At 39.9% G+C, this 23,847-nt stretch overlaps 2 protein-coding genes across 2 annotated transcripts in view; one reads left to right on the forward strand and one right to left on the reverse strand.

Moving 5' to 3' along the window:
* Nucleotides 1-2,739: 2,739 nt before the first annotated feature.
* On the reverse strand, nt 2,740-5,858 carry Garin3 (golgi associated RAB2B interactor family member 3). Its single transcript, XM_003473283.2, has 2 exons — nt 5,157-5,858; nt 2,740-4,013 (listed from the first exon to the last, which is right to left on the reverse strand). Exons 1-2 carry the CDS (start codon nt 5,781-5,783, stop codon nt 2,835-2,837), a joined length of 1,806 nt encoding a protein of 601 aa, XP_003473331.2. The 5' UTR covers nt 5,784-5,858; the 3' UTR covers nt 2,740-2,834.
* A 14,271-nt stretch (nt 5,859-20,129) lies between these two features.
* Itk (IL2 inducible T cell kinase) overlaps nt 20,130-23,847 on the forward strand; it is a 59,590-nt gene continuing 55,872 nt past the window's right edge. Inside the window, exon 1 of the mRNA XM_003473285.3 lies at nt 20,130-20,421. Within this exon, the coding sequence (XP_003473333.1) occupies nt 20,284-20,421 (138 nt within the window). The 5' untranslated portion in view covers nt 20,130-20,283. The remainder of the gene's footprint in view (nt 20,422-23,847) is intronic.

Genomic DNA, 23,847 nt, shown 5'->3' on the forward strand with positions numbered 1-23,847 from the left:
AATAGGAAACATGGAAATAGATCTTTTGCAAATGGGAATGAGACCAAGAGATGCAGTAGGGGGTAGGGAGAAGGAAGGGATGAGGGGAAGTAAAAAAAATTAAGATGTGTTATGTATATGTACCACTCCACATGATGAATGTAATCATTATGTACTACAAACAATAAAAATTAAAAGTTTAAGAATTTTTAAAAAATCTTCCACAAGATACTGGCAAACAATGCAATAAAATCATCAAAAAGACCATAGCCAAGTAGGATTCATCCCAGGGATGCAGAGATGGTTTAGCATATTGCAAATCACTAAATGTAGCACATCATATAAATAGAAGCAAAGCCAAAAATCACATGATTTGACAAAATCCAATATCATTCATAATAAGATCCTTGAAGAAAGTAGATGTAGAAAGAAATTATCTCAGTCTGATAGAAGCCATTAATGACAAACTAATGACCAATATCATATTAAATGGGAGGACTGAAAGCTTTCCTTCTAATATCAAGAACAAGACAAGGATTCCATTAGCACCAATTCTGTTCAGTATCGTTCTTTAAACATTAGCAAAAGCAATCAAGCAAGAGAAAGAAATAAAAGGGGTACATATAGAAAGGAAGAAGTCAGATTATCATTATTTGCAGATGACATGATTCTTTACACAGAAGACAAAACATTTCACCAGAACTCCTACAATTAATAACCAAATTTAGCAGTGTAGCAAAGATACAAAGTCAACACTCAAAAAATCAACAGCATTTTTATGTACTAATAATAAATTTATCAAGAAACAAATTATGGAAACAATACCTTTCATAACAGCAGCAAGAAAAGTTAAATATTTACTTATTTATTGTCTTTTTGAGACAGGGTTTCACTGTGCAGTTCAGCTGTTGACATCCCTCAAAAGACTAAAACTAGGAATTCTGCTTGACTGAACTATTCCCCTTCTAGATACATATTACATCATATTACATATTACAGTGATACATGCATACTTATCTTTAAAGCCGCACAAGTCATACTGGCTGAATCTTGCAAGAAGCCTATATATCCATCAACAGAATGGATAAAGAAAATGTGGTAATTACACACCTGGTCTCCTATTATTTAACTATATATTTAAAATTCTTATTTCAGTGTTCTGAATATTCTTTTATGTCACTAAGATTTTATACTTGTGGAAGATGTCTTTCAGAATTAGATATTTTCTTTAAATCTCTCACAGATATAAAAAGGAAGACATAAATGAAATAATCCAGCTAAAGTATTTCTAAGGCATTGCCAGTGACTTAAAAATTGTGATTTCAGGGGCTGGGGATTTAGCTTAGCGGCATAAGCGCCTGCCTTGCAAGCACGCAGTTGTGAGTTCTATCCCTGGTGCCAATATTAAAAAAAGTAAAAAAAAAATTGTGATTTCAGAGATGTTAAGATAAAAATATATTAAACTCCCATGTACATACCCTCTTGATTAAGAAATAGAACAATTCAGCTGGACATGGTGGCACATCCCTGTAATCTGAGCTACTCAGGAAGCTGAAGCAGGAGGATCTTAAATTCAAGGCCAGCCTGAGCAATTTAGCAAAATACTCTCTCAAAGTAAAAAGTAAAATTAAATGGGTACTGGGGATTTAGCTTAGTGGTATACAGTATTTGCCCAGAAGGCATGTGACCCTCAGCTCAATCCATAGTATTACAGAAAATAATTCCCACTCTGTTCCAACTTCCTCCTATAGCCCACATCTCTCCTTTCATCCTGTAGATCACCACTACCCTGAATTTTGTTTATTCTACCATTTTTTGGCAAATATGCACTTCAAACATGGATTTTTTTTCTTTGTTTTGAACTACTGTATATATGGAACCTTATGGTGTATAGTTCTCTGACTTACTTTTATTATTCTACATTATGTAAGGTTCATCCACACTCAAATGAATACCTGCTATTCATTTTTATTTTTGTATAACAAGCCCTGGGGCATGTACCAGTTTATCAGTTCTGTTTGTTGAACATTTGGACTGTTTCCAGGGTTTTGTTCTTGCAAATTGTTTTACTATAAACATTCATCTCTCTGTCTCCTGATAAACACTCGCAAGCTTTTCTCCAGGGCATGTACACAGGAGGAAGGGGAATTGCTAAATTTCGATCAGGAGTCAGCAAACTTTTCCTGTAAAGAGCTAGAATGTAAATCCTCCAGATTCCATGGGCCGTGTAGTGTTTATGGCACACTGCAAAGCTGCCATTTTGGTGTGAAAACAGCCAAGGCCGCACCGAAATGAATGGCTGTGACTGCGCTCCAATAAAACTTTGCTTACAAATCTAAGCAGCTGGCTACTGTCTGGACCTCCCAACTTGGGCAGCAAAGTCCTGATCCAGAGGATGGCTCCACTATTTCAGTTACATACAGATGTTAGTGCATCCTCCCCTTCCCCTACAGATATATGGCAGTAGTCTTTCTTAGTCTACAGACTTGACTGGATCTCTGTATTCACAAACCTTCAGGAAGAAGGGAAGACGGACATGGGGACCTGAAGGTGGTGATGCATCCAGCCCATCTTCTGTGACCTTAGGGAACCAGAGACAAAAAGGAGCTGAAATCCTGTCCTCAACATTGGCTCTGTTGGGTCTGGGGATGTGAGGCTGTCCTTGCCTGAAGCATTAACATCACAGAAACCACTGTGAGGTCACTGCTGCTGGGGGACAGAGAAACTCAAATAAGACAGCACACTCTTGGAGTCTTAGGATCTTTATTATTTAAACTGTGACTGGCTCACTGGGGATCCTTTCCTGAGCCCAGCTCTCTGTTGTTATTGTTTCAGCTTCCCAGTTCAGCTCCTATTTAAATGGATTTGGCCTCAAAGATGACGGTCTCCTTTGTCTCAGACATCATGGTGCCACTGATCTCCAGCTCCTGGCCTTTCTGGCCTGTCTCCACCTTCGCCTGTATGTTGCACTTCTCCACTGTCTTTGACACAATACCTACTTCTCTGTCAGCTGATGTGATGGTTGTTTTTGAAGCAGGCACAGTTATGAAGTTCCTAAAAAATGAGCTGATTTTACTAGATTTCTTACTTAAAGAGCTTGAACTGGCTGAAGATCGTTTCTTCCCCACTTTGTGAGAGGACCTGGACTCCTTGTTGGAGGAGCTGTGGCTGGCACCTTTGTGAGAGGAGCCGTGCCCCTTGCTCCTTGTGTGACTCCGCCTTTTTTCTTTTCTTTCATCTCTCTTGTTCTTATGGCCAGACACAGACAGGTGGGCAGTTGACTTCCGGCTCTTGTCCCCACCTGACCTGTGCCCATGTCTTTCACCTGTCCTGTGGTGATGTGAACTTTTCTTACTGGCATTTCTGTCTTTCTTTTCTCTTCTTCCCCGTTTTTCCTTCCTGGCCTCCGCTTTGACCTGGGGAGCCTTCTGACTGCCATCCCGTTCGCACATGTAGCCTTCGCTCTGCAAGGTTGATACAAGAGGTGCTGCCTGTGACTGTGCAGCTTTTTCTCTCACAGGCCCGCTAGTCATCATAGCACCTGCAAAAACCATGTTCATGCTGTTGTCCTGGGAGATGCTGGTGGCCCCTGCCGTGGAAGTGCCCATTGAGGAGGTGCTTGTAGCAGCACCTGCCAGCAGCACTTTGATATCCTCTGAGGATAAGTTGGCAGAAGCCGCCATGGCCTTGCTGGCTACGTCCTTTCCTGGCTCCTTGGTGGCAGTGCCTGCCAGGGCTGTGGTTACCTGGCCTGAGCTTGCGGACTTAGTTGCTGCCAGGCCCATCGCACCGGCTGTGGCTCCCGGGCGCGTTGTTGTCCCTGCTATGACCATCCCTGTTGTAGAACTGGTTGTCGACCCCACAGCTGCCACACCACCCGTTGTCGTTGCTGTTCCTCCTTTGGTGGATCCTGCAGCAGCAGTAGCAAGTTGGATTCCCTCTCCTCCAGCAAAAGCTGAAGAGGTGGCTCCACACACCTCAGAAAGCTTCAGAAGCCCAGAATCCAGAGCCTCTTCTTCATAGAGGTCTGAAGCCTGTGCCAAGGGTGGGCAGAGGGGACAGGTAAAACAGAGAACGAAGTCAGAACTGCCTGATACACACATCCTGGAGCTGAGCAACTCAAGGGCTTCTCATTAGAACCCCCAAACCATCAAATCTCAGCTCCCATCAATCACAAGATCTCTTTTGCACACTACTGCCAAAAATCAGTTTCACTTGAACAATTCTAGTGCCAAAAATATCACAGATGCAATACCCTGCCCTGTGATTTCTTGTGCTTCTATGTTTGCAGTCCCAGAAGTGGGATTGCTGGGTCAGGGCATACATTTCACATTTTGGTGACTGCTGAAACAAAGTGTGTGTTTGTATGCACACATGTGGGCTGTTGTGATTTACACAAAACTCAGCTTATGATAGCCACAGGGAGGCAGATCATGGTTCAAATGAAACAAGGACTTTCTAATTGTTAAAACTGTTTTACACTAAAAAGTTGATCTCAAAGAAATAGAGAATAGACTAGCATTCAGAACCTGGGGAAGAGTGCGTAGGAGGAAGGTATGGACGGATGATTAATGGAGACAGGGATGTCTTGGCTAGGAGGGTTAACATAATGCTCTATGTCATAGTAGAATAACTTGGTTGACAAAAAATTAGCTGTATATTTTAAAAACTAATATCGAGGATCTTGAATATTCCAAGCACAAAGAAATGATAAGTGTATAAGGTGATAGACATGCATATTACCCTGATATGATTATTACATGTTATATATAAGCACTGAAATATCACACTGTACTGTATATATATAAGTAAAATTCCTATGCATCACTTAAAATACAAAATTGTATATTTTTTAAATGTTTCATAATGAATGGGTTTACTTATAAAATGCTCAAGAAGAGACTGGACCCTCAGGATGTTGTAGAAGCAGTTATAGCATTGGGGGTGAGACAGAGTAGTTGATGCCTAAGATGTCTGATATTTGGCATTATGGTGCACTTTGGAGAAGTACTTGAACTTCCCAGGGTGCTAAGTGCCCTAGCAGTGGTTCATTTGGCCCTAAGCCCTTTCAAAAGCAATGCATCTCCCAGCACAGAAATCCCTGTAGGACCTTCCCTGGGATTCTCCCCCTCCCTAAGCACCCCATCCCATTTCCTTGAGGCTCTCCATCTGCTTACCAATAGGCTCTTATCATCAGAACAGGCTGTATCCGCGGTCTGAACAGTTGGGGTACTACTGCTGCTGTCTGCTGGTCGCCTCAGGAGATACACAAGCTTTTCCCAATAGCAGAAGAGATCTTCACGTGTATCTGAAGAAGGGCACAGCTGCAGATAGAAAGTCCGACCCGTGGCAAGCTTAAGGCGCAGCTGTTGTTTCTCACGATCATGGACGGAGATCTTGACAAACTTCAAAGGAAGAAGCCTGGTGAGCTCCAGAGTCCTCGAGGGCTTCTGATTTCTTTTCTTGGTGAGCGGGCCACGTTTGACATGCTCATCACAGGCTTTGGCTGGCCGGGCCAGCAGCATGACATCAGGTAGCGGGAGCATGGGGCTGGTAGATGCAATGCACACGGTCACCATTCGGACACGGTTGTGCACGTCAATCACCTCTCCTTTTTTGCTGATCTGGATAAAGTCGCTCTCAAACATTGGTGCATACCTGAAGATCTCATACTCCCCTCCCTTGTACAGTTGCCACTGCAGATCCCCCATGGAATTGTTAAAAACGCCCATCCCGCGGTAGTCGCGGGCTGTGTAATAAGGTAGCACATATTCACTGCTGACGGTTCTCTTTGCTCCAGACATACTTGCCAGCTACAAACTGAGTTCCCAAGAGAGAGAGGGAGTGATGGCAACATACCATCTCCCTGCAAGGCTTCTGTCTACATCTCTTCACATCACTACATTTATCCTCTGCTGTCCTTTGTGACCTGTCACCAGCACATATCCCTTTGTCCTGTCCTCCCAGTAGCCTCCCCTCAAGACTGCTTCAGCGGCCCTTCCAAAGCAAAAAAAAAGACCCAGGCTACCACTTTCACAGGAAACAGGCTGGCCCTGCCACAGTGTGTTCGTTTTCATTTCTTTTTTTGTTTGTTTGTTTTTTGTTTTTGGTACTAGGGATTGAACTCATGACATCACGCTTGCCGGGCAGACAGGTGCTTACACCACTGAGCTAACGTCCCAGCTTAGTATATTGTTTTTAATTGGAAAAGGCAAAATACTCTTTGTAATGAAAAAGTGGATGTACTCATCCACAGATCATCTTACAGCAAAAACATTTTTGCTATGAATGAATTACTTCCTGGAAATAAAATCCTGGAGGGGGACCTTGTACTTGCCAAGGACAGGGATGCAATCTGGTGTCTTACCATGTCCTCAGCATGTAGGTAGCACAGTTCAGACAAGCACTCTGTAGATGTTGGATGAAAGGTGATGGAGCAGAGAAGCTTTTTTACCTCTCAGAACCAGTCTGGTTGTCACAACGGTTTCCAGAAGATAGAAAATTTTCCCAGCATTCTCAATTTTCAGGAGGTTAATTTTTCAAAAACAAGGTTACAGAGGGGGAGATAGGCTCAAGATTGTCTTGCGTAGGGCCAGCGTGCAGAGCTGGATTCTCAGGCAAGTCTTACAGCTCGGGTCAGAGCTTTTTGTCTGCCTTAAGCAGCAGGTCCAACTGTTACACGCTTGTTCCTGACAAGGAGATGTGGCAGTAAGCAAAACATGTGGGGATTTACTAGGAACCACAGGAATTCATAGAGGTCTTGAATCATCATAGGATTTCCCACTATGATGTATATTCTGCTTTACTCTTGATGTCTACTTGATAAACCATTGACGTTTTGTTTCTTTGAAGTGCTCTTCAGAGAAATTGTGGCAAAGACATTTTTCTGGATTTTTTTTTTCTTGGCACAAGGTGATGAAACTAAATTCCCCCTCCCCCAGTTAAAAAACTACTTCTGAAATCAGAACACATGCTCCAAACTCACTGATTGTTGTGTAGAAGTCTTGAAATAAACGTCAACCACAGAATGTTCTTTTTATATCTCCGTTACCCACCGCAGTGCCTAGCACATTATAGCTTTTCAAACAATATGAACTTACTTCTGCCAGCTGGGATTCATCCTTCCTTCCCTCTAATAAGCAAAACTTAATGAGCGCATTTATTGTTCAAGAACAGCTAGAAAACAGAAATGCAAAAATAAAGTCTCTGAAGATCTAAAATATTTTTCAATAGCTGTTGTTGCTTCTCCAAAAAAAGAACAAAGTGGTTTACATTGATTGTTTTATAAAGGGACAATCTCTGAAAGTCGACACAAGTTTAAAAATAAGAACTTGGTTTTCCTGTATATAATTTGTATAAATGATTATATATTAATATTACATGTAAGATATTAAACCATATAGTCTCATTAATTCAATTTAATTGAATCATTAAAAAGAAAGAATCACAACCATGTTATTAAGAACTTACTGTAAGTAAGGTGTGAGGCCAACCATTTTGTTGTTTTGCTTTTGAGAGACCGAGTCTCACTACGTAATGCAGGCTGGCCTTGAAGTCATGTATGTAGCCTAAGCTGGCCTCAAATTCTCACCTTAACCTCCTGAATGCTGAGATTTAGGGATGCACCACCATCCATGGCATGCCAACCATTTTAAAATTTTAAAGAGTTTTAATCTTCACAGCAGCCATAAAAGATATATTAGCTTTGATTTATAGAAGGGAAACTAAGACTCTGAGAAGTTAAGCAGCTTCACCAAGTCATAAGAGATCAAACGATATGAAAGTCCCAAAATATGGCAGTGTATAAATTATAGTAGACTGGGTTGCACTAATAGAACTCAAGTATATAAATAGTACTACATGTGCATAAATTCATCCATTCATTCAATTAATACTGTCTGGCACAGACTTTGTGCTGAGTATCCAGTAATGGATAAAAGATAAAATTCCTTGGTCTCATAGTTCTGTACACACTTCATGCCTCTCTGCCTTGTGAGTTCCCAGGTTTTCTGATGTTGGACCATCTCGCCTCCTGGTTTTACTCTATAAAAGTCTCTAGAAAAGACAGGGTTTTTGGCAACCCACTGGGGACCCCTTCTGTCTCTCTCAGAATCTTTTTCTCTCAAATATATTCTGCTTTTTAAAAAACAAAATTCCTTGGTCTCCTGGAGCTTGTACACAGGCAGGAGTCAAGTAAATTATATGGTGTGTCAGTGCCGATAGGGATACACAGAAAGAGAAGTAGGCATCAAGTGGGATGGCAGTGCATGGGCAGGGGGCACTGTTAAGGAAGAGTCAATGAGAAGCGACCTTTAGGCAGAGACATAAAATGGGCCAGGGAAAATCCCTTGCAAGAGATCTTAGGGATGGAGCCTGAGCTTGGGGAGGGGGCGTGTGATAGGGGAGGGGCCTGTGCTTGGGAGAGGGCTGTGTTTGCGGATTTAGCGTGCCCCTTGTGTTTAAAAAACTCAAGAATGGAATGGGGGAAGAGTGGTTGAAGATGAGGCTGAAAGGCAAGTGGGAGATGATGGAAGGGCAACTGTCATGGGACAGCCCTCATAGACCATTATAAAGTCTTTGACTTTGCCCTGAATGGGCAGCACTCTGGCCCCCACACAGAAAGAGTCCTTATGGCCACCATACTGAAAGGCGTTTGTGGCTATAACAGGGGAAGGAGTGGAGTTGGCAGCTCCTGCAAGAGGTGACTGGGAAAATATATGACATCAGGGAAAGGAATGGAAAGCAGCCAGTCTGCAGACACATGTGACAGATGCTTGTCTCAATGCACTGATATGTTATGGACATTAAACAATTTTTAATAAATATTAAATAATTACAAGTGAGATGTGGTGGTGCATACCTGTAATCCCAGTGCTCGGGAATGGCTGAGGCAGGAGGATCACTGTGAGTTGAAGGTCAGCCTGTGTTACATGGTGAGTTCAGGGCCCACTTGAACTACATAGCGAGACCCTGTCTCAAAACAAATAAATATTACAAAATAATGCAGATGGTGTCTTTTTTTCCCCCTCAAGCATTGGGGATTGAACTCAGAGTCTTGCACATTAGGGCCATGTTCCAACAGTGAGCTGAAAAGCCAGCCTTGTTATCTTGTTATTGCATAATTTTGAATAAAAAGTTCAAAAACTCTGTCTGTGTGTGTGTGTGTGTGTGTGTGTGTGTGTGTGTGTAAGGATGCACAAGAAATGTACAAGAGCTACCCTGAGGTACCTGAGGGAAGTAATGGCATGAAGATTTCATTTTTTTACATTTCCTTTTATACTTTTAAAAATTTTCACTGCATTTTCACTGCATATGCTATTTACATAAAAAGAAAGTTTATAGGTTTGTAAAAATATTGTACACAAAAATATTGTGTATTCTTAGAATATTTTGTTGATTTCCAACTTTCTTGTAGAAGTCAGTAAATAGCTTCATTTAAATTTAACTGGCATAAAATTTCAGAATTTGAAAATGAAAGTACGAAATAATATGCAACTTTATTTGCTTATTTTTAAGGCCATGTGAAAATTCATTCTCCCTCCTAGTATTTAAAAATCAGACAGATTTCCAGTCAATTAGGTTATCTTTGTTCATTGCCCACTATGTCCCATCTTCAGGCTAAGAAAATTCAGCTCATCAGAATATGTTTAAGAGTTTAAACATATGTTTAAAACTATGCCTCTCATATAAATGTAGAATGAACATGTATCAAAGATGTAATTCATTCATTCATGTTGGTTGATAAATCAGCATCAAAGGACAATAAAGAAGCAAGCCATAGCATTAAAAGAAGGAATGTTGAAATAATTTTCCCAGGTTAGATACCATCTGGTTAGATGCCAAAACAAAATTGTAACCTATGGAGTTATTTTTGTTACTAAACAAATAATTTTCCTCTCTTCTGAATAAAGATTCACACATTATTATAGAACTTTAAGGTGCTGAGACTTTAATCAGTTATAGTGTTCTTGTGTTGAAAATATTCTAAAATTAAATTGCAATTCTGTGACTATACTAAAAACCACTGAACTGTATGCTTACTGGATGGATTTTATGGTATGTGAAATATATTTTATGAAAACCATTAAAAATAATGGGTAGCAACACTTTAGGCTTGACACACTGAACCAATACAATTGTCTTCCTTGTTCTCCTAGACAATGAAATATCCTGGGGCAGCCAACGGTATCAAAGCTTTAACATGATATTGAAAGTATATTTGCCTGCCTTACATGTTTGTTTTATGTTCAAGCTTTGGGCACTTCTTTGTTATTCTTGTTGCAGCACTGGTGTTTGAACCCAGGGCCTTTGCACTAAACTACCTCCCCAGTCCTTTTTCTGTATTTGATTTTGAGATAGAGTCTCATTCAGTTGCCAGGGTGCCCAGGCTGAGCTCTAGTTTGGGATATTCCTGTTATAACCTCCCAGTGTGCTGGGATTACAGATGTATAGCACCACATCTGGCTGAGTACTTTTTCTTACAAGGAATAGACTGGGACATGTATAACCCATGACCCTAACTTCAGAAAATTTACAACCAGTTTGGAAAACATATATGGAGAAGAAAACAGGGCAGATAAATACATGGTGCAACCTAATAATATTTATCACTTGAAACCAACAATAATTGTTTCATAAGAAAGAAAACCATCAAAACCACAGTTCTAAAGATAGTATTCTATACATTTTAAACTGGTGTAAAGTTGAAGAGATGTGAACTTCATAAAGTGTATATAAGACACGGAGTCTATTTATAGACACATGAGGGAGGGTATAGGTGGGCAAAGTCTACACACTTATGCTGGGAAGCAGTTTCATGTCAATAGCTTTTGCTCCCCATGTATTATTTTGAAAGTTAAGGCAGTGAAGCAGCTATATATAGCCTTTTCAATGTGTATGCAGCCTAGGGAGGGGAGATATTGTGAGCTAGGCAGGATGTGAGGGTGGGGAGATTTCCATACCATACACAGTACATACCTGTTGGGTAAATCCCCGGCCTAAAATATAATCCACTGTACTTTTATGTCAAGCCAACTGAAGTGGCGTGGGACGAGCTGCGGTTCACCTTGGGCACCTAGGATTTCAGGAAGCCAACCTGATCTCTGTTTGGTAGAGAAGACTGCAGGCACCTAAATGTTCCCCTGAGTGCTATTTATGCAAATTAGCTTGCATCTGCCTCAGGTTTGAAAGAAAAATGAGTTGGTACACATAAAAGAAGCTGACCAGCAGTCAGAACAATTTTATTCTGAAGATTGTGGTCCTTTCTTCTTCCCTGTTGCTGTTTTGTTTTTCTGCTTTGCTCAGCTGCCTTCAGCACTATTCTGAACCAACATTCCTCCCTGCCTGTCCCAGTCTTAGAACTATTTCCCTCTCACCACTTCAGTTGGGCTATGCCAGTAAGCCAGAAGCTGCCCCCCAGGGTCTATGTATTTATTTCTTTGCTGTTACATTGAGAAGAGATTGTAGCTAAACACAAATATGATGAAAAGATTAATTCAGAGATAAAAAATTAAGATTAGAAACTATAAAAATAGAGGGAATGGACTGAACCAGGATCTGGGATAAAATGGTTATTGCAGGTAAACACCAAATTTACCTCTGAAAAATATAAAAGAAACATTAACATAGATGATCATTATCTCTGAGTGATGAGATTAGAAATGATTTTTACATTTGCTGATCTGCTTTTTCCATCAAACATGTATATCACTTTTGTACATATTTCTAAAAGTATCTCCTCCTGGCCACCTCAGTTATCACTATGGTTTTTGGTGTTTTTTTGTTTTTGTTTTGTTTTGTTTTGTTTTGTTTTTTGTCTTTTTTGAGACAGGGTCTCATTATGCAGTTCAAGCTGGTCTGGAACTCACCAGATGTCCTCCTGCCTCAGCCTCCTGAGTGCTGGGGTTATGGGTGTGCACCACCATGCCCGGCTTTATCACTATCTTTTACTAGTCAAACCAATGATTTCTGACACAGGACATCTTTTTCTTTTATTTTAAATTAAATTAGAAATTAAAATATTTTATGACTATGATTTTTAAATTATATAAACTATAACATGAAATGCCAGTTCCATTTGCTCAAAGTGTGATAATGTAAACTTTCTGACATTTTCCTGTTTCTTTTTTTTTTTCTTTTTATTTATTTTTTTAATCAGTACCAGGGATCGAACTCATGACCATGTGCTTGCAAAGCAGGCACTTATGCCGCTGAGCTAAATGCCCAGCCCCCATTGTCCTGTTTCTATACATGTATTTAATATTGATATAAAACATTAGTACAAAAAGCAAGATGACTTTGTACTCAGTTGCACTACTGAATTTGGTTATTAAATCTAGAAGTTTTTTGGAGGAGTTTTTGGGGTCTTAAATGTAGAGTAGCATGTCATCTGTCAATAATAATTTAACTTCTCCCATTCCTATCCCTATTGCTTTTATTTCTTTCTCTTGTCCAATGACTTTGGCTAATGTTTCCAGAACTATATTGAACTGGAGTGGTGACGGTGGACATCTTTGTCTTGTTCCTGATTTTAGAGTGAAAGTTATCAGTTTTTGACTATTTAGTATGATGTTAGCTGTTGGTTTGTCATGCATGGTTTTAATCAGATTGAGATATATCATCTATTCCAATTTTCTGTAGGGTTTTTATTATAGATAGGTGTTCGGTCAAATGCCTTTTCTGTGTCTATTGAGATGATCATGTGATTTCTGCCCTTGGCTCTATTAATATGTGTATTTTTTAAAATTATTTTGAAGGTAATAAAATACAACAGAACAAGACAGAATAATGCTAGTTGATACAATGCAGTAAAATTGTTATAGAACTTCACAGCAGGTTACCAGGATAACAGTAATAGGTACCATAGTATATCTCATTATCTTCACAATAGTTGTCCTTTCAATCAGGTATAGCAAAATCAAACCAAATACAGAACATCATAAAACCTATCAAAACAGAGTATTGAATAGAGCAATACAATTGATCAAAACAAAGCAAAACAGTGATAACACTATTTGCCTTCAAAGAGATGGTAGAAGGAAATCCCCCATATTTGCTATATTGCATTTGGTCATCCTCCCGAGAGATGCTCAGACCTCTGGCTCCCATTTGCTAATGGAGAGAAGGATGTTTGATTTTCAGCCTGTGTGCTGGTAGGCTCACAGCTGACAATCAGGGCGGCAAGTGGGTTGCTTTGTTGCGCAGCACCCTAACTTCCAACTTGGCGAGGATCTTGGGAGATGCTGGCTGGCTGGTTCTCTCCCTGGATCGCCTGCTGCTCAGTTGAGCCTCGCCTGCTTACCAGGGAAGCGAGTGGGTTCCTTTGTTGTCCAGCACCCTAAGTTCCTGTATTATGTTTATTGATCTGTGTGTATTAAACTATTTCTGCATCCCTGGGAGGAATCCTACTTGGTCATGGTGTACAATCCTGATGATTTGCTGCATTCTGTATGCCAGTGTCTTATTGAGGACTTTTGTGTCTATGTTGATTACAGAAATAGGTATGTAACTTTCTTTTTTAGTTGGATACTTCTCTGGTTTTGGTGTCAGGGTAATAGTTGCTTCCATGAATGATTTTGGAGGTATTGTTCCTCTTTCAATTTCATTAAAGAGTTTCAGTATTAGTGGCATTAGTTGTTAGTTCTCTAAATTTCTTTCTTTTTTTCTTTTTGTTTTCCTTTCTATTCTCTCTCTTTCTGTCTCTCTCTGTCTCTCTCTCTGTCTCTCTCTCTGTCTCTCTCTCTCTCTCTCTCTCTCTCTCTCTCTCTTTCTTTAACATGGAATCAACCTTAAGACCTCAGGCTTGCCAAGGAGACACTTGTGCCACTGAGCTATATCCCTGGCAAGTTCTCTAAATTTCTTGTAGAATTCAATAGTGAATCCATCAGAATCTGGGCTTTTCATTTTTTGTAAGTTTTTCATTACATTTTCAATTTCATTGACTGATATCATTCCTGTACATAAACAATAAATTCATTGAGCGAGAAATTAGGGTAACCACACTTTTCATAATTGCATCCAATAAGTGAAATACCTAGGAATCAATCTAACAAAGGAAGTAAAACATCTGTATATTGAAAATTACAGTGCTCTAAAAAAGGAGACTGAAGAGAATTATCAGAAAATAGAAAAATATCCCATGCTCATGGATAGGAAGAACCAACATAATGAACATGGCCATACTCTTCAAATTGTTATACAGATTTAATGCAATCCCAATTCAAATACCATTAGCATACCTCACAGAACTAGAGAAAACATTCCTGAAGTTCACTTGGAACCAGAAGAAACCTAGAGTAGCAAAAGCAATTCTCAGCAACAAATGCAAGGCGGGGGCATCACAATCCTTGATTTGAAATTATTATGTTGTAAAAACAACATCGTTGGCAAAAACAAACAAACAACCAATAACAGAACAACAAAAATAGACCTGAAGATCAATAGAACAGATTAGAAAATGTAGACACAACTCCAAACACATTCATCCACCTAATCTTTGACAAAGGGGCCAAACAGGTTCACTGGAAGAAAGCTTCTTTAATAAATGGTGCTGGAAAAACTGGCTTTCCACATGCTGAAGACTGAAACTAGACCCATATCTATCACCATGCACTAAACTAAAATCAAATGGATCAAATATCTAAATATTAAAACAAAACCACTAAATATTAAAACAAAAATTCTTAAAGACATAGGTATAGGCAAGACTTTATGAATCAAACTCAGATTGCTTGGGAAAAGTACAAAGAATCAACAACTGGAATCTCATTCTATTAAATAGCTTTTGCACCGCAAAAGAAATTACCAACAGAGTGAAAAGACAACTGATGGTATGGGAAAAAATTTTAGCCAGTTGTCCATCAGACGAAGGACTTATATCTAGAATGTATAAAGAACTGAAAAAAATCAGCATTCAAAACCCAATCGAAATACGTATGTCTGAGATGAATATGTACTTCTCAGATGAAGAAACATAAACAACAAATAAATATATGAAAAAATGTTCAACACATTTGAAAGATGCAAATTAAAATAACACTGAGATTCCATCTCACTCCAGAAAGAATGGCTAGCATCAAGAACTCAACCATGTGGGCCAGGAGGAAAAACAAGAAGCCAATTTGTCCTTCCTGTGAGCCAGCAGGAGCATGGGCTGGGATAAGAGAAGAGCCTCTCCCTCCCCACTAAGCAACCAGTTGATTTGGAGCATCACAGACTGAGTTGACAGCAACTGAGGTACAAAAACAAACTTAATTCTTGTTTTGACTTGGTGGGCCTAAAGCTGGTAGTCCAAGCATCTATTTAGAGGGTAACAATATGCAGTATAGCAACTGTGGTGATTTCCCTCTATCTTATTTTTGAAATTCAACATTCTCACTGTTTTATTTTGTCCTATTTTATTGTGCTTTTTTTCTTCAATGTTCTGTTTTGGTTGGTTTAATTCTGTTCTGTTTTGTTTGGTTTTATTATAACTTATGGCATGGGCAGCAATTTTGAAGATGACAAGAGGCATTATGGTAACCATTGTTGATTTCCTATTATTCTGTATTGAAATCTTGTATCATTTTCACTGCTTTGTTTTGATTGTGTTTTGATTCTGTTTTATTTTGTGTGGTTTTATTCTATTTTATTTTTATTTTTATTTTTGGTACTGGGGATGAAATTTATGACCTTGTGCTTGCCAGATAGGCACTTGTGCCGCTGAGCTAAACCCCCAGCCCTCTGGTTTTATTCTTTGTAAAAAAAAAAAAAAACTTAAAAAAAAAAAAAAAAAAAAAAGAATTTAACCAGTGGGGCATGGTGGCTCGTGCCTGTAATCCCAGCACTTGGAAGGCTGAGACAAGAGAATCATTGTGAGTTCAAGACCAGCCTAGTTTACAAAGTAATCTCAAGGCCAGCCTGAACTGTATAGAGAGACCCTGTCTCAAAAGGGCCAAAAAAAAAAAAAAAAAAAAAAGAACTCATAACAAATGCTAGCAGGGCTGTGGGGGAAAAGGAACACTTTTCCACTGTTGATGGCAGTGTAAACAGGTTCAACCACTAGGGAAATCAGTGTGGAGATTCCTCAAAAACTACACCTAGACCCAGTTATTTTCCTTCTGGGTATCTTCCCAGGAGAATTAAAAACATTATACCATAGCAACATTAAATTTAGTTTGCAAAGAACCCAAGGAAGAGCAAGGCCTTCAAAATCATTTAAAGAAGACAGCTGAAGGATCTCTTTGGTGTGGACATAAGGGAGGCTCTGGAGATATATAAGAAGCATGTTTGCTTATCCAAAGGACTGTCTCCTGCCCCAGGGAAGATGACTGCAGTTGTAGAGCCTCAAATGGTAAGACAACAAAAGAAGGCTTTTGGTCAGCTTCCTGGTGAGCCCATTCTGAAGCTCACATAATGATCAAGCTAATGATCAACTCATAGACCTGTCTTCTCGAAGCAACACTGTGGTGTTCCCTGGAGAAGCAACACTGTCCACTGTTTGGATATTTGGAAAGGGCAGATTCTACATCACCTCCAAATTCAGGCGTGGGTGAAGACCTAGAACTGACACAGTCATCATGTAGAAAGCACCATAGGGGTAAGAGGCAACTTCCTAGGCCTGTAACCTGTTACTCTTTAACAGCATGATTTGTATTTTAAGGTAGACGGGGACTCAAAAGTGTTTTCTTATGCTAAAAACTCTGCCTCAAGTGTTGAGCCTACATGTGCCTGGTAGGCAACCAGAAGGAGAAAAAAGCTTGATCTTAATTTTGTAAACTCTGGATCACATGCTTTTCAGCTCTGCGTATAGGCACAGTAGCCATTTCAGGAGTGCCTGCCTAAAAGCTGACAAAACAAGTTTTGTTAGCCCTGAATTTACGTACTCTATCTCATCTCTCTTCAAAATTGAGAGATTTACAGAAACTTTCAGTTATACCCAGAAATCTTCACTGCCTAAACCTAGGTTACCTTGGATTCTAGCAGAGCCCCACATGACTGAGACTACCCTCTGAGCCATGAGGATTCCTTTCACGAGAACCAAATTGCCCTTTCTTTATAAGGACTCAGCCTAAGCTATGAAATCAAAACTGAGATGACCAACTAGACCCCAGCCCATTACAGCCCCATGAAACTGGCCTGTGATCATTTGCTGGCAGGCCGGTCTGCTCCTTATCACACTGCTACTCCTCAGGTAGGGTCCTTTATTCATCTCCTCTTACCTTCTAGGTAAAGTTTTTGTTTGTAAATTCATACTACCACTTTAGTTTTAATTTCCATTATTACTAAAGCAAGGACCTATGCTAGCCAGTGGCAGCTTCAAATAAATGTCTGTAGCAACTGGAATATATGTGAATATGTTACTGAAGGTTAGCCAGTGATTCACAATGCCAGGACTGTCACTGAAACTGTGAGAAAAGAAAACCCAGTTCCGCTGATAAAATGCCAGCTTGGGATACCTAGCAGCCATCTTGCTGCCATGGAAGGCAACCGTCCTACCTGTGAAATTGGCACGGAACAAAGGAGTGAGAAGCACAGTTTCTGATATCATTGCTTAAATACTGGCATTCAGCAGTACCAAGATGAATTGGCATTGGGTATTTTTGTTTTGTTTTTAGTTATAGGATATTAAATGAGACTTTATCAACTCACCTTCATTTGAGGGTCCCAAGGCATCTAAAATATAATTGAAGGAATCAAGTACTTAGATGCCTTACAGTGGGGTTCTATAGACTCCACACTTGACACAAGAAAAGACAAAACCAGTCCTGCCTGTAATAGTGTCCCCCCTTCCAGCCTTTAGAAAACAAGACTTGCAAAGCCAAGAGAGACAGCTCCTGGAGTGCTGTGTGTTTCCTCTCACCTATACTTGTACCTACCAGCAATCAAGGAATGGGGACTTTAGAGAATGACTCTGAACTGGTGAGAGGTTCAGAATTTTGGAAATGTAAGGACTGTGTCTAACTCCTGCTTGGAAAAAGATAATAGTGAGCTCTGCTTATTTTGGTGGAAAGGGGGCTGGGACAAGCAGTATGACCTTTGATAGCAGGACAAAAATATCTGAGGTTTTCAGGCGGACGATGGCAAGCAATAAGTGGTATGTGGCTTTTTTTTTTTTTTTTCTGTTTCTTGGTCTCTTTCAGACAGTTCTCGTTATGCAGTTCAGGCTGGCTTTGAGCTCACTTTGTAGCCCAGGGTGATCTACAACTTGCAACGATCCTCCTGCCTCAGCCTCTTGTGTGCTGGGATTACAGGTGTGCACCATCACACCTGGCTGCATGTGGCTTATTTTCAAGGACATTTCACCCCAAGAACAATCTAGTGGGCAGTGAGACCTAAAGCAGTCAGAGGGTAGGTGGGGAGGTGAGCCAGCAGAATCCAAAGTCCTAAGGTTGAGTTCATTAGCCAGTTAGAGTGACATCTCGCATAAGGGAAACAGCTATTGAAGCTCTCAGCTAAAATAATTCTCTGAAAACAACAAAACATAAAACAAACGTTTGTCATGAAAGAAAAGCAGCAGTTGTATATCTAGCCCATCCTTCACACTGCTGCAGTAGCTGTGTTGAATGCTGTGATCCAAAATGCCTTTGATCCTTTTCCTTTCTTCTCTCCAACCTGAGCCTGACCTCAGAAATGGATCACAAGTCAAATGAGCACATGGGGAAAGAGGAGGGATGAGGATATGGTGCAAAAGCCGGTGAGCTTCAGATCCTGGGGCAAACCGCAGTGAACACAGAAGAAAAGCATTTCACTGAATATGTGCTTAGAGTATTGGTTATCACACTGAACTGGACTGTCTTTTCTTAACTTGGAAACTTTCAAACATGTTCAATATAAGGAGAATGGAGTTTAAAAAAAAACCCCACATTTATTCACTGGATTATAATGAGTAAATGTCAGGCATCTGATTATTTTATCAATCATTTAGTATGTTTCTGTACAAAATAAGGATTGTCCTTTAAGATGAGTACAGTGTCATTATCATGCCTTAAAAGTCAGTATTTATCTCTATCGCCAAATATCAATGGTTGGAATTTTCCCAGGTATCTCATCATGTCTTTGTGTGGTCAATCTGGTTTTTGTGCTCTGAATCCTAAATTCTCACTGGTTTGATGAAGTAGTCTTTTTATCTGTAGGTTCCCTGTAGTTTATTTCTTGCAGATACCAGGTAGTTTGCCCTTGGTGTTTCATATCTTCTGCAGATACCTAGCTACAACTCCATCTTGTCATTTGCCATGTTCTTTTTTCTCTTCTATTTCCTACAAACTCAGATTTTGGTGTAGAGGCTTGGTTAGATTCATGTTTGACTTTTTTCTTTCTTTTTGCAAGACTTCTGCGTGGGTGGCTAGTACACTTCCTCTCGCATTACCTCAGGGGACATTCGGTGTCTGGCTGTCTCTCTGTGATGTGAAAGACGGAACAGTGTGTCACCATGTTGTCAGCTTCTTCCAGGGATAGTGTGTTTTCCCACTGGTGTGGCATATGGTGATTTTAACAATCACTAGTGATTGTTGTCTAGATCCATTTGTTTTCCTAGGATTTCAAATCTAGGATGTCATGGCCCTGACTAAAGACACCCTTGCCCTATCCTCCATCCTGTATACTAGGATGCATGGCAAAAGACAATTAAAGCAGTAAATGGAGTGTGTTAGGGGCTAATCAGCTGGCCTTCAAATAGCAAGACCATCCTACATGAGCCTAGACTGCATGAGCCCTGTGCAATCAGGAAGATCCTTACATGTGGAGGAGGGTTATGGAAGAGCTCATGGGGATACAAGGTGAGCAGTACTCAGTGTGCTGTTGCTGGCTTTTGAGGAGGAGGAAGAGGCCAAGACCCAAGCAATATGGGTGCTCTTCAAAAGATAGGAAGGCCAAGCACATGGAGCTTACCCCAACAACCCACCAGAAAAGATCACAGCACCACAGACTCTGATGCTCTTACCCCTTCTGCCAAGGTCTTCCCCATTGGAGGACCTAAGCCAAGATCTTTCAGCGTTAAAATCCAATCCTTAATACATGCTGGAGCCTTAAGTTTCTTCAAGTAATCCTTTTCAAACCATGCAGCAAAGAGTACATACATTTTTTTTTTGCATGTGCTTTTTGGTTTTGTGAATTTCGAAAGGATGTGGTTGTGGCCTTTGACATCAAAAGAGAAGCTTGGCACTGTCAGCTGAAAGTTGATAGAGAGATAAGGTGAGAGGCAAGTTGCCTTTGAGAGACTCCCTGAAGATCAACTGCCTCCTGGTCACATTCTGGTTTGGAAGCTGCTTCCCCCTGGTTGTGCTAAGGGGTGATGCTCAAGACGCATCACTTTTCAAGAACTGGATCATGAACAACTTCATCCTCCTGGAAGAACAGCTAATCAAGAAATCCCAACAGAAGAGAAGAACTTCTCCCTCAAATTTTAAAGTCCGCTTCTTTGTTTTAACCAAAACCAGCCTGGCATACTTCGAGGATCGTCATGGGGTATGTGATAACTTTCATCTGTGTTTTCTCTTTGTATAGTATTTTATATTTGGACTGGGCAGACTGTAAAGGATATACACAAAATAAAACAGAACACATGGAAGACAAAAAACCAGAATACAATACAACTGATCAGAGGGGAATGTGGAAAGGAATCAAGAGATGAGGTATGCTTGACAGTTTTGGTCCTGAGAACTATAAGTTTGTATCCGTCACCTACAAAGCTAAGTTTAAGTTTTAAATCATAATGATATTTTATATGGCAAATTTTTATGGGGCTGAAATTGAACTTCATATGAAATATGCTACATTTTATGGGCCATAGATTAATAAAGTATTAGTATGTGATGAGACCCAAGGGATAATCTAGCTAGTTTTTCTTATTATACAGTAGAAGAAATAATATTTAGGATGCTGAGGTAACAGATCCAATGTTAACATTTTTATGAATTCTGAACATTTATGAATCTATTTGTTTCAATAGTCATCACTGTCTAATACCTTGCAACAATAATCTCCAGACATTTAATAGTCTGATATTTGCAAGGCACAATGCCAAGCCTCTGTATGCTTTGGAAAATATCCCAGGAGACTAGGTGTATCATATACAACTTATTCTGCATGTACGCCAGCAGTCCTTACCTGGAGGATTTTAGCAGCTTAGTGAGACTGGATTTATTCTTGTATCTAAAGGGATTCTCATATTCTATAACATCAGTGAGAGCAAAAGAAATGTAGCAATGTAGTTTGGTAGAAAATGGACTGGATGAGGGTCAGAAGATCCCACCTGCTTCTCACTGAGGGACTGCACCTGTCGAATGTCCACCTCCTGCTTTGGGGTTTTTGTTTATAAAGGAAAGGACTGGAAATCACCTTAAGATCCCTTCCTTCTTTAAGAATCATTTGTTTCTCTGCAGTTGTGTGTGGTTAATCTTTCTCAGCCTTTTATCAAAGCATATTTGATTTCTTATTAGATCATTGTATTATTTTACATCATTAGCAATGTAGAGCAGATGGTCACTTACATTTTACCAAAGGGGGAATCACATTAGGTGCTCAATGGTCACTTAGGCATGAAGGTTTTCAGATTCCTTGTTGGTGTCTGGACTGTTGGATGCGGATGTGAGTCTGGAAAGTTTGGAAAGCCAGGCCATAGAGCAGTAATCAAAGGGAATCCTGGAGGAGGTCAGGCTGGGTATGGGCCTCCGTATGCTTGGCCTTTTGAAGTTGCAAATAAAATAATGCCACATCTCCTGTAGAAGCAAAAAAATTATCTTCGGTAGATTCTTACTGATCAATAACTTATCAGTCAATCCAAAAGCACATGGAATTAAGTATGTGCAAGGCCTCATTGGCAGATAGCCAGGAGCCAAGTTTTAAACTTGGGGAATTCCGCATATCAAGCTGAGACATTGCATGGTGTCAAGCAGAGTTTATAAAAGTTAATTTCTTTTTTTTTTTTTTTTTTTTTTGTCTTTTTGAGACTGGGTCTCACTATGCAGTTCAGGCTAGCCTTGAGCTCACTTTGTAGTCCAGGCTAATTTGAAACTCACAATGGCCCTCCTGCCTCAGCTTCCCCAGTGCTGGGATTATAGGTGGGCACCACACCCGGCTCAGGATTTTTGTTTTTTTAAATAAATGGGACGTTTAAAGTTCATGTTTCATATTGAAATAACAGTCACAAACCTTAAGTTTTTTTCAAAGTCCACTTTGTGGTTTTACTAATTTGGTTTCCTGATAGTATGACATTGAATAGCTTATTTAGAACCGCAGGGCTTGACCACTTTGCTGTTTGTAAACCATTTGATGATGAAGTCAGTGCATTACTTGCAAATAATCATCCAACGAATGGTCTTGATTCAAGATTGCACTGGTTATAATTTTCATGTAGATAATTCGAAATTAATCTACTTTTTGTGAGCGTTATGAAAATTTGAGGGGTTATTGAATTCTTTCTGGGCATCTCTGGCCATAGCATCTACATTTTCTGTGTAGGAAGATAGGACACATGCGCAAATGTCAAATTTCTTTAAAATTCATAACAGCTTTTAAAGTTTCTCTCTTGTTTTTAAGTTTCTCTTTAAATGTCATAGAAATTTATTAGTTTAAAAGTTTTTCAAGGCCACTGAGAAAAATATGTGAATTAGTACCGGGCATGCTCCATCTATATTGTATTGCTTAGGATCATCACTTTGCACACAAGAGTATGCTGTGCATCATTTATAAATAAATGCTACTGGTAATAGTATCCATTTCATAAGAAGATGATGAAGACTCAGAGGGATAATGTTTAGTTTGAGCTATCTGAATGACAATTTGTCAGATAAAACATGGTCAGATAGTGGCAGTTTCATATAGCTCAGCTTAATACATAAAGTACTTAATTTAGGCCCTGTTATCTACTCGGTACCTAGTAAAAGCCATTTTCACGTTCCTGAAGGAAATGGCATGGTGGCATAATATGTTCTATTCAAGTGACGTATAAACTTAAGATTTCTTCAAAATCAAGCCATGGTCAGGGTTCTAAACTCCTATTTTGTGACTAAATGCAAGCTTGTGCGGCCATATACACTCATCGTAAGCCACATGATCCTTTCTTGCATGCCTGCGATCCCAGTACTCCACATGCTGAGGCAGGAGGGATTGCCATGAATTCAAAGCCAACTTGGACTACATAGTGAGTTCAAGGCCAGCCTGATCTACATAGTGAGATCCTGTCTTAACAACAACAGCAACAATGACAAAAATGAAATAAAATAAATGACATAATCCTAGTTTAGTCCTTTTTAGGATCTCAGCTTCTTTTCTGGATTTGCACTTATAAAATTATGCTCCTTTTAGTTATCATCCGTAAGTTTATAACATCATATGAAAAAATGGCTCCTTACATACTCAAGAACAAATTCTACAATTCTGCTAAGTGTTCTTTCTATCTTTGAACACCGTGCCTCTTGCTAAGGTCCTAATAATTCAATGAGCCTTTTATTTTATTGTGTACTCATTTGGGGCATCAGCTGCCTCTTCCCTTCCCAAGGGTTCTATGCAGATGTTTTCAGGATGCCCAGAAAGCTCCTCCATACTGCTGTGGCAGAGCCTCAGGAGGATCCACAGAGTTAGCAGAGGGTCCCTCACAGGCAGACCTGATCTCACGTGCTCCCCTATGCTTGCCGGTGTCTTGGCAAAGTGGTCTCTGGTGCCTGAACACCTTTAATAGAGGACAGTGAGTTATGAGGGCCTGGTGGTGCGATGGTAAATTGAGTAGCAGGCAGTGTGATGGGGCAGGGAGCTGGGGAGTACTAGTGAGTCACGGTGTTTGTCAATTTCTCCGGTATAGATGCTTCTATTGTGGCCATGTCAAGCTACCAATATGTTATCTACTCTTCACAAATTTTTGCAAATTTAGCAATCCACCCTCATGGGCCAGTA

The sequence above is a fragment of the Cavia porcellus genome, unplaced genomic scaffold (genome assembly GCF_034190915.1).
Source record: "Cavia porcellus strain 051 isolate PalLab524CR breed Dunkin Hartley unplaced genomic scaffold, mCavPor4.1 scaffold_19, whole genome shotgun sequence".
NCBI classification, from domain to species: Eukaryota; Metazoa; Chordata; class Mammalia; order Rodentia; family Caviidae; genus Cavia; species Cavia porcellus.

Bases quoted from the DNA above. Each gene is read 5' to 3' on its own strand.
- Garin3 (XM_003473283.2), bottom strand. From the start codon at position 5,783: ATGTCTGGAGCAAAGAGAACCGTCAGCAGTGAATATGTGCTACCTTAT. The intron at 4,014-5,156 runs GTAAGCAGATGG...CCCTTGGCACAG, and splicing joins CTGATGATAAGAGCCTATTG to GCTTCAGACCTCTATGAAGA.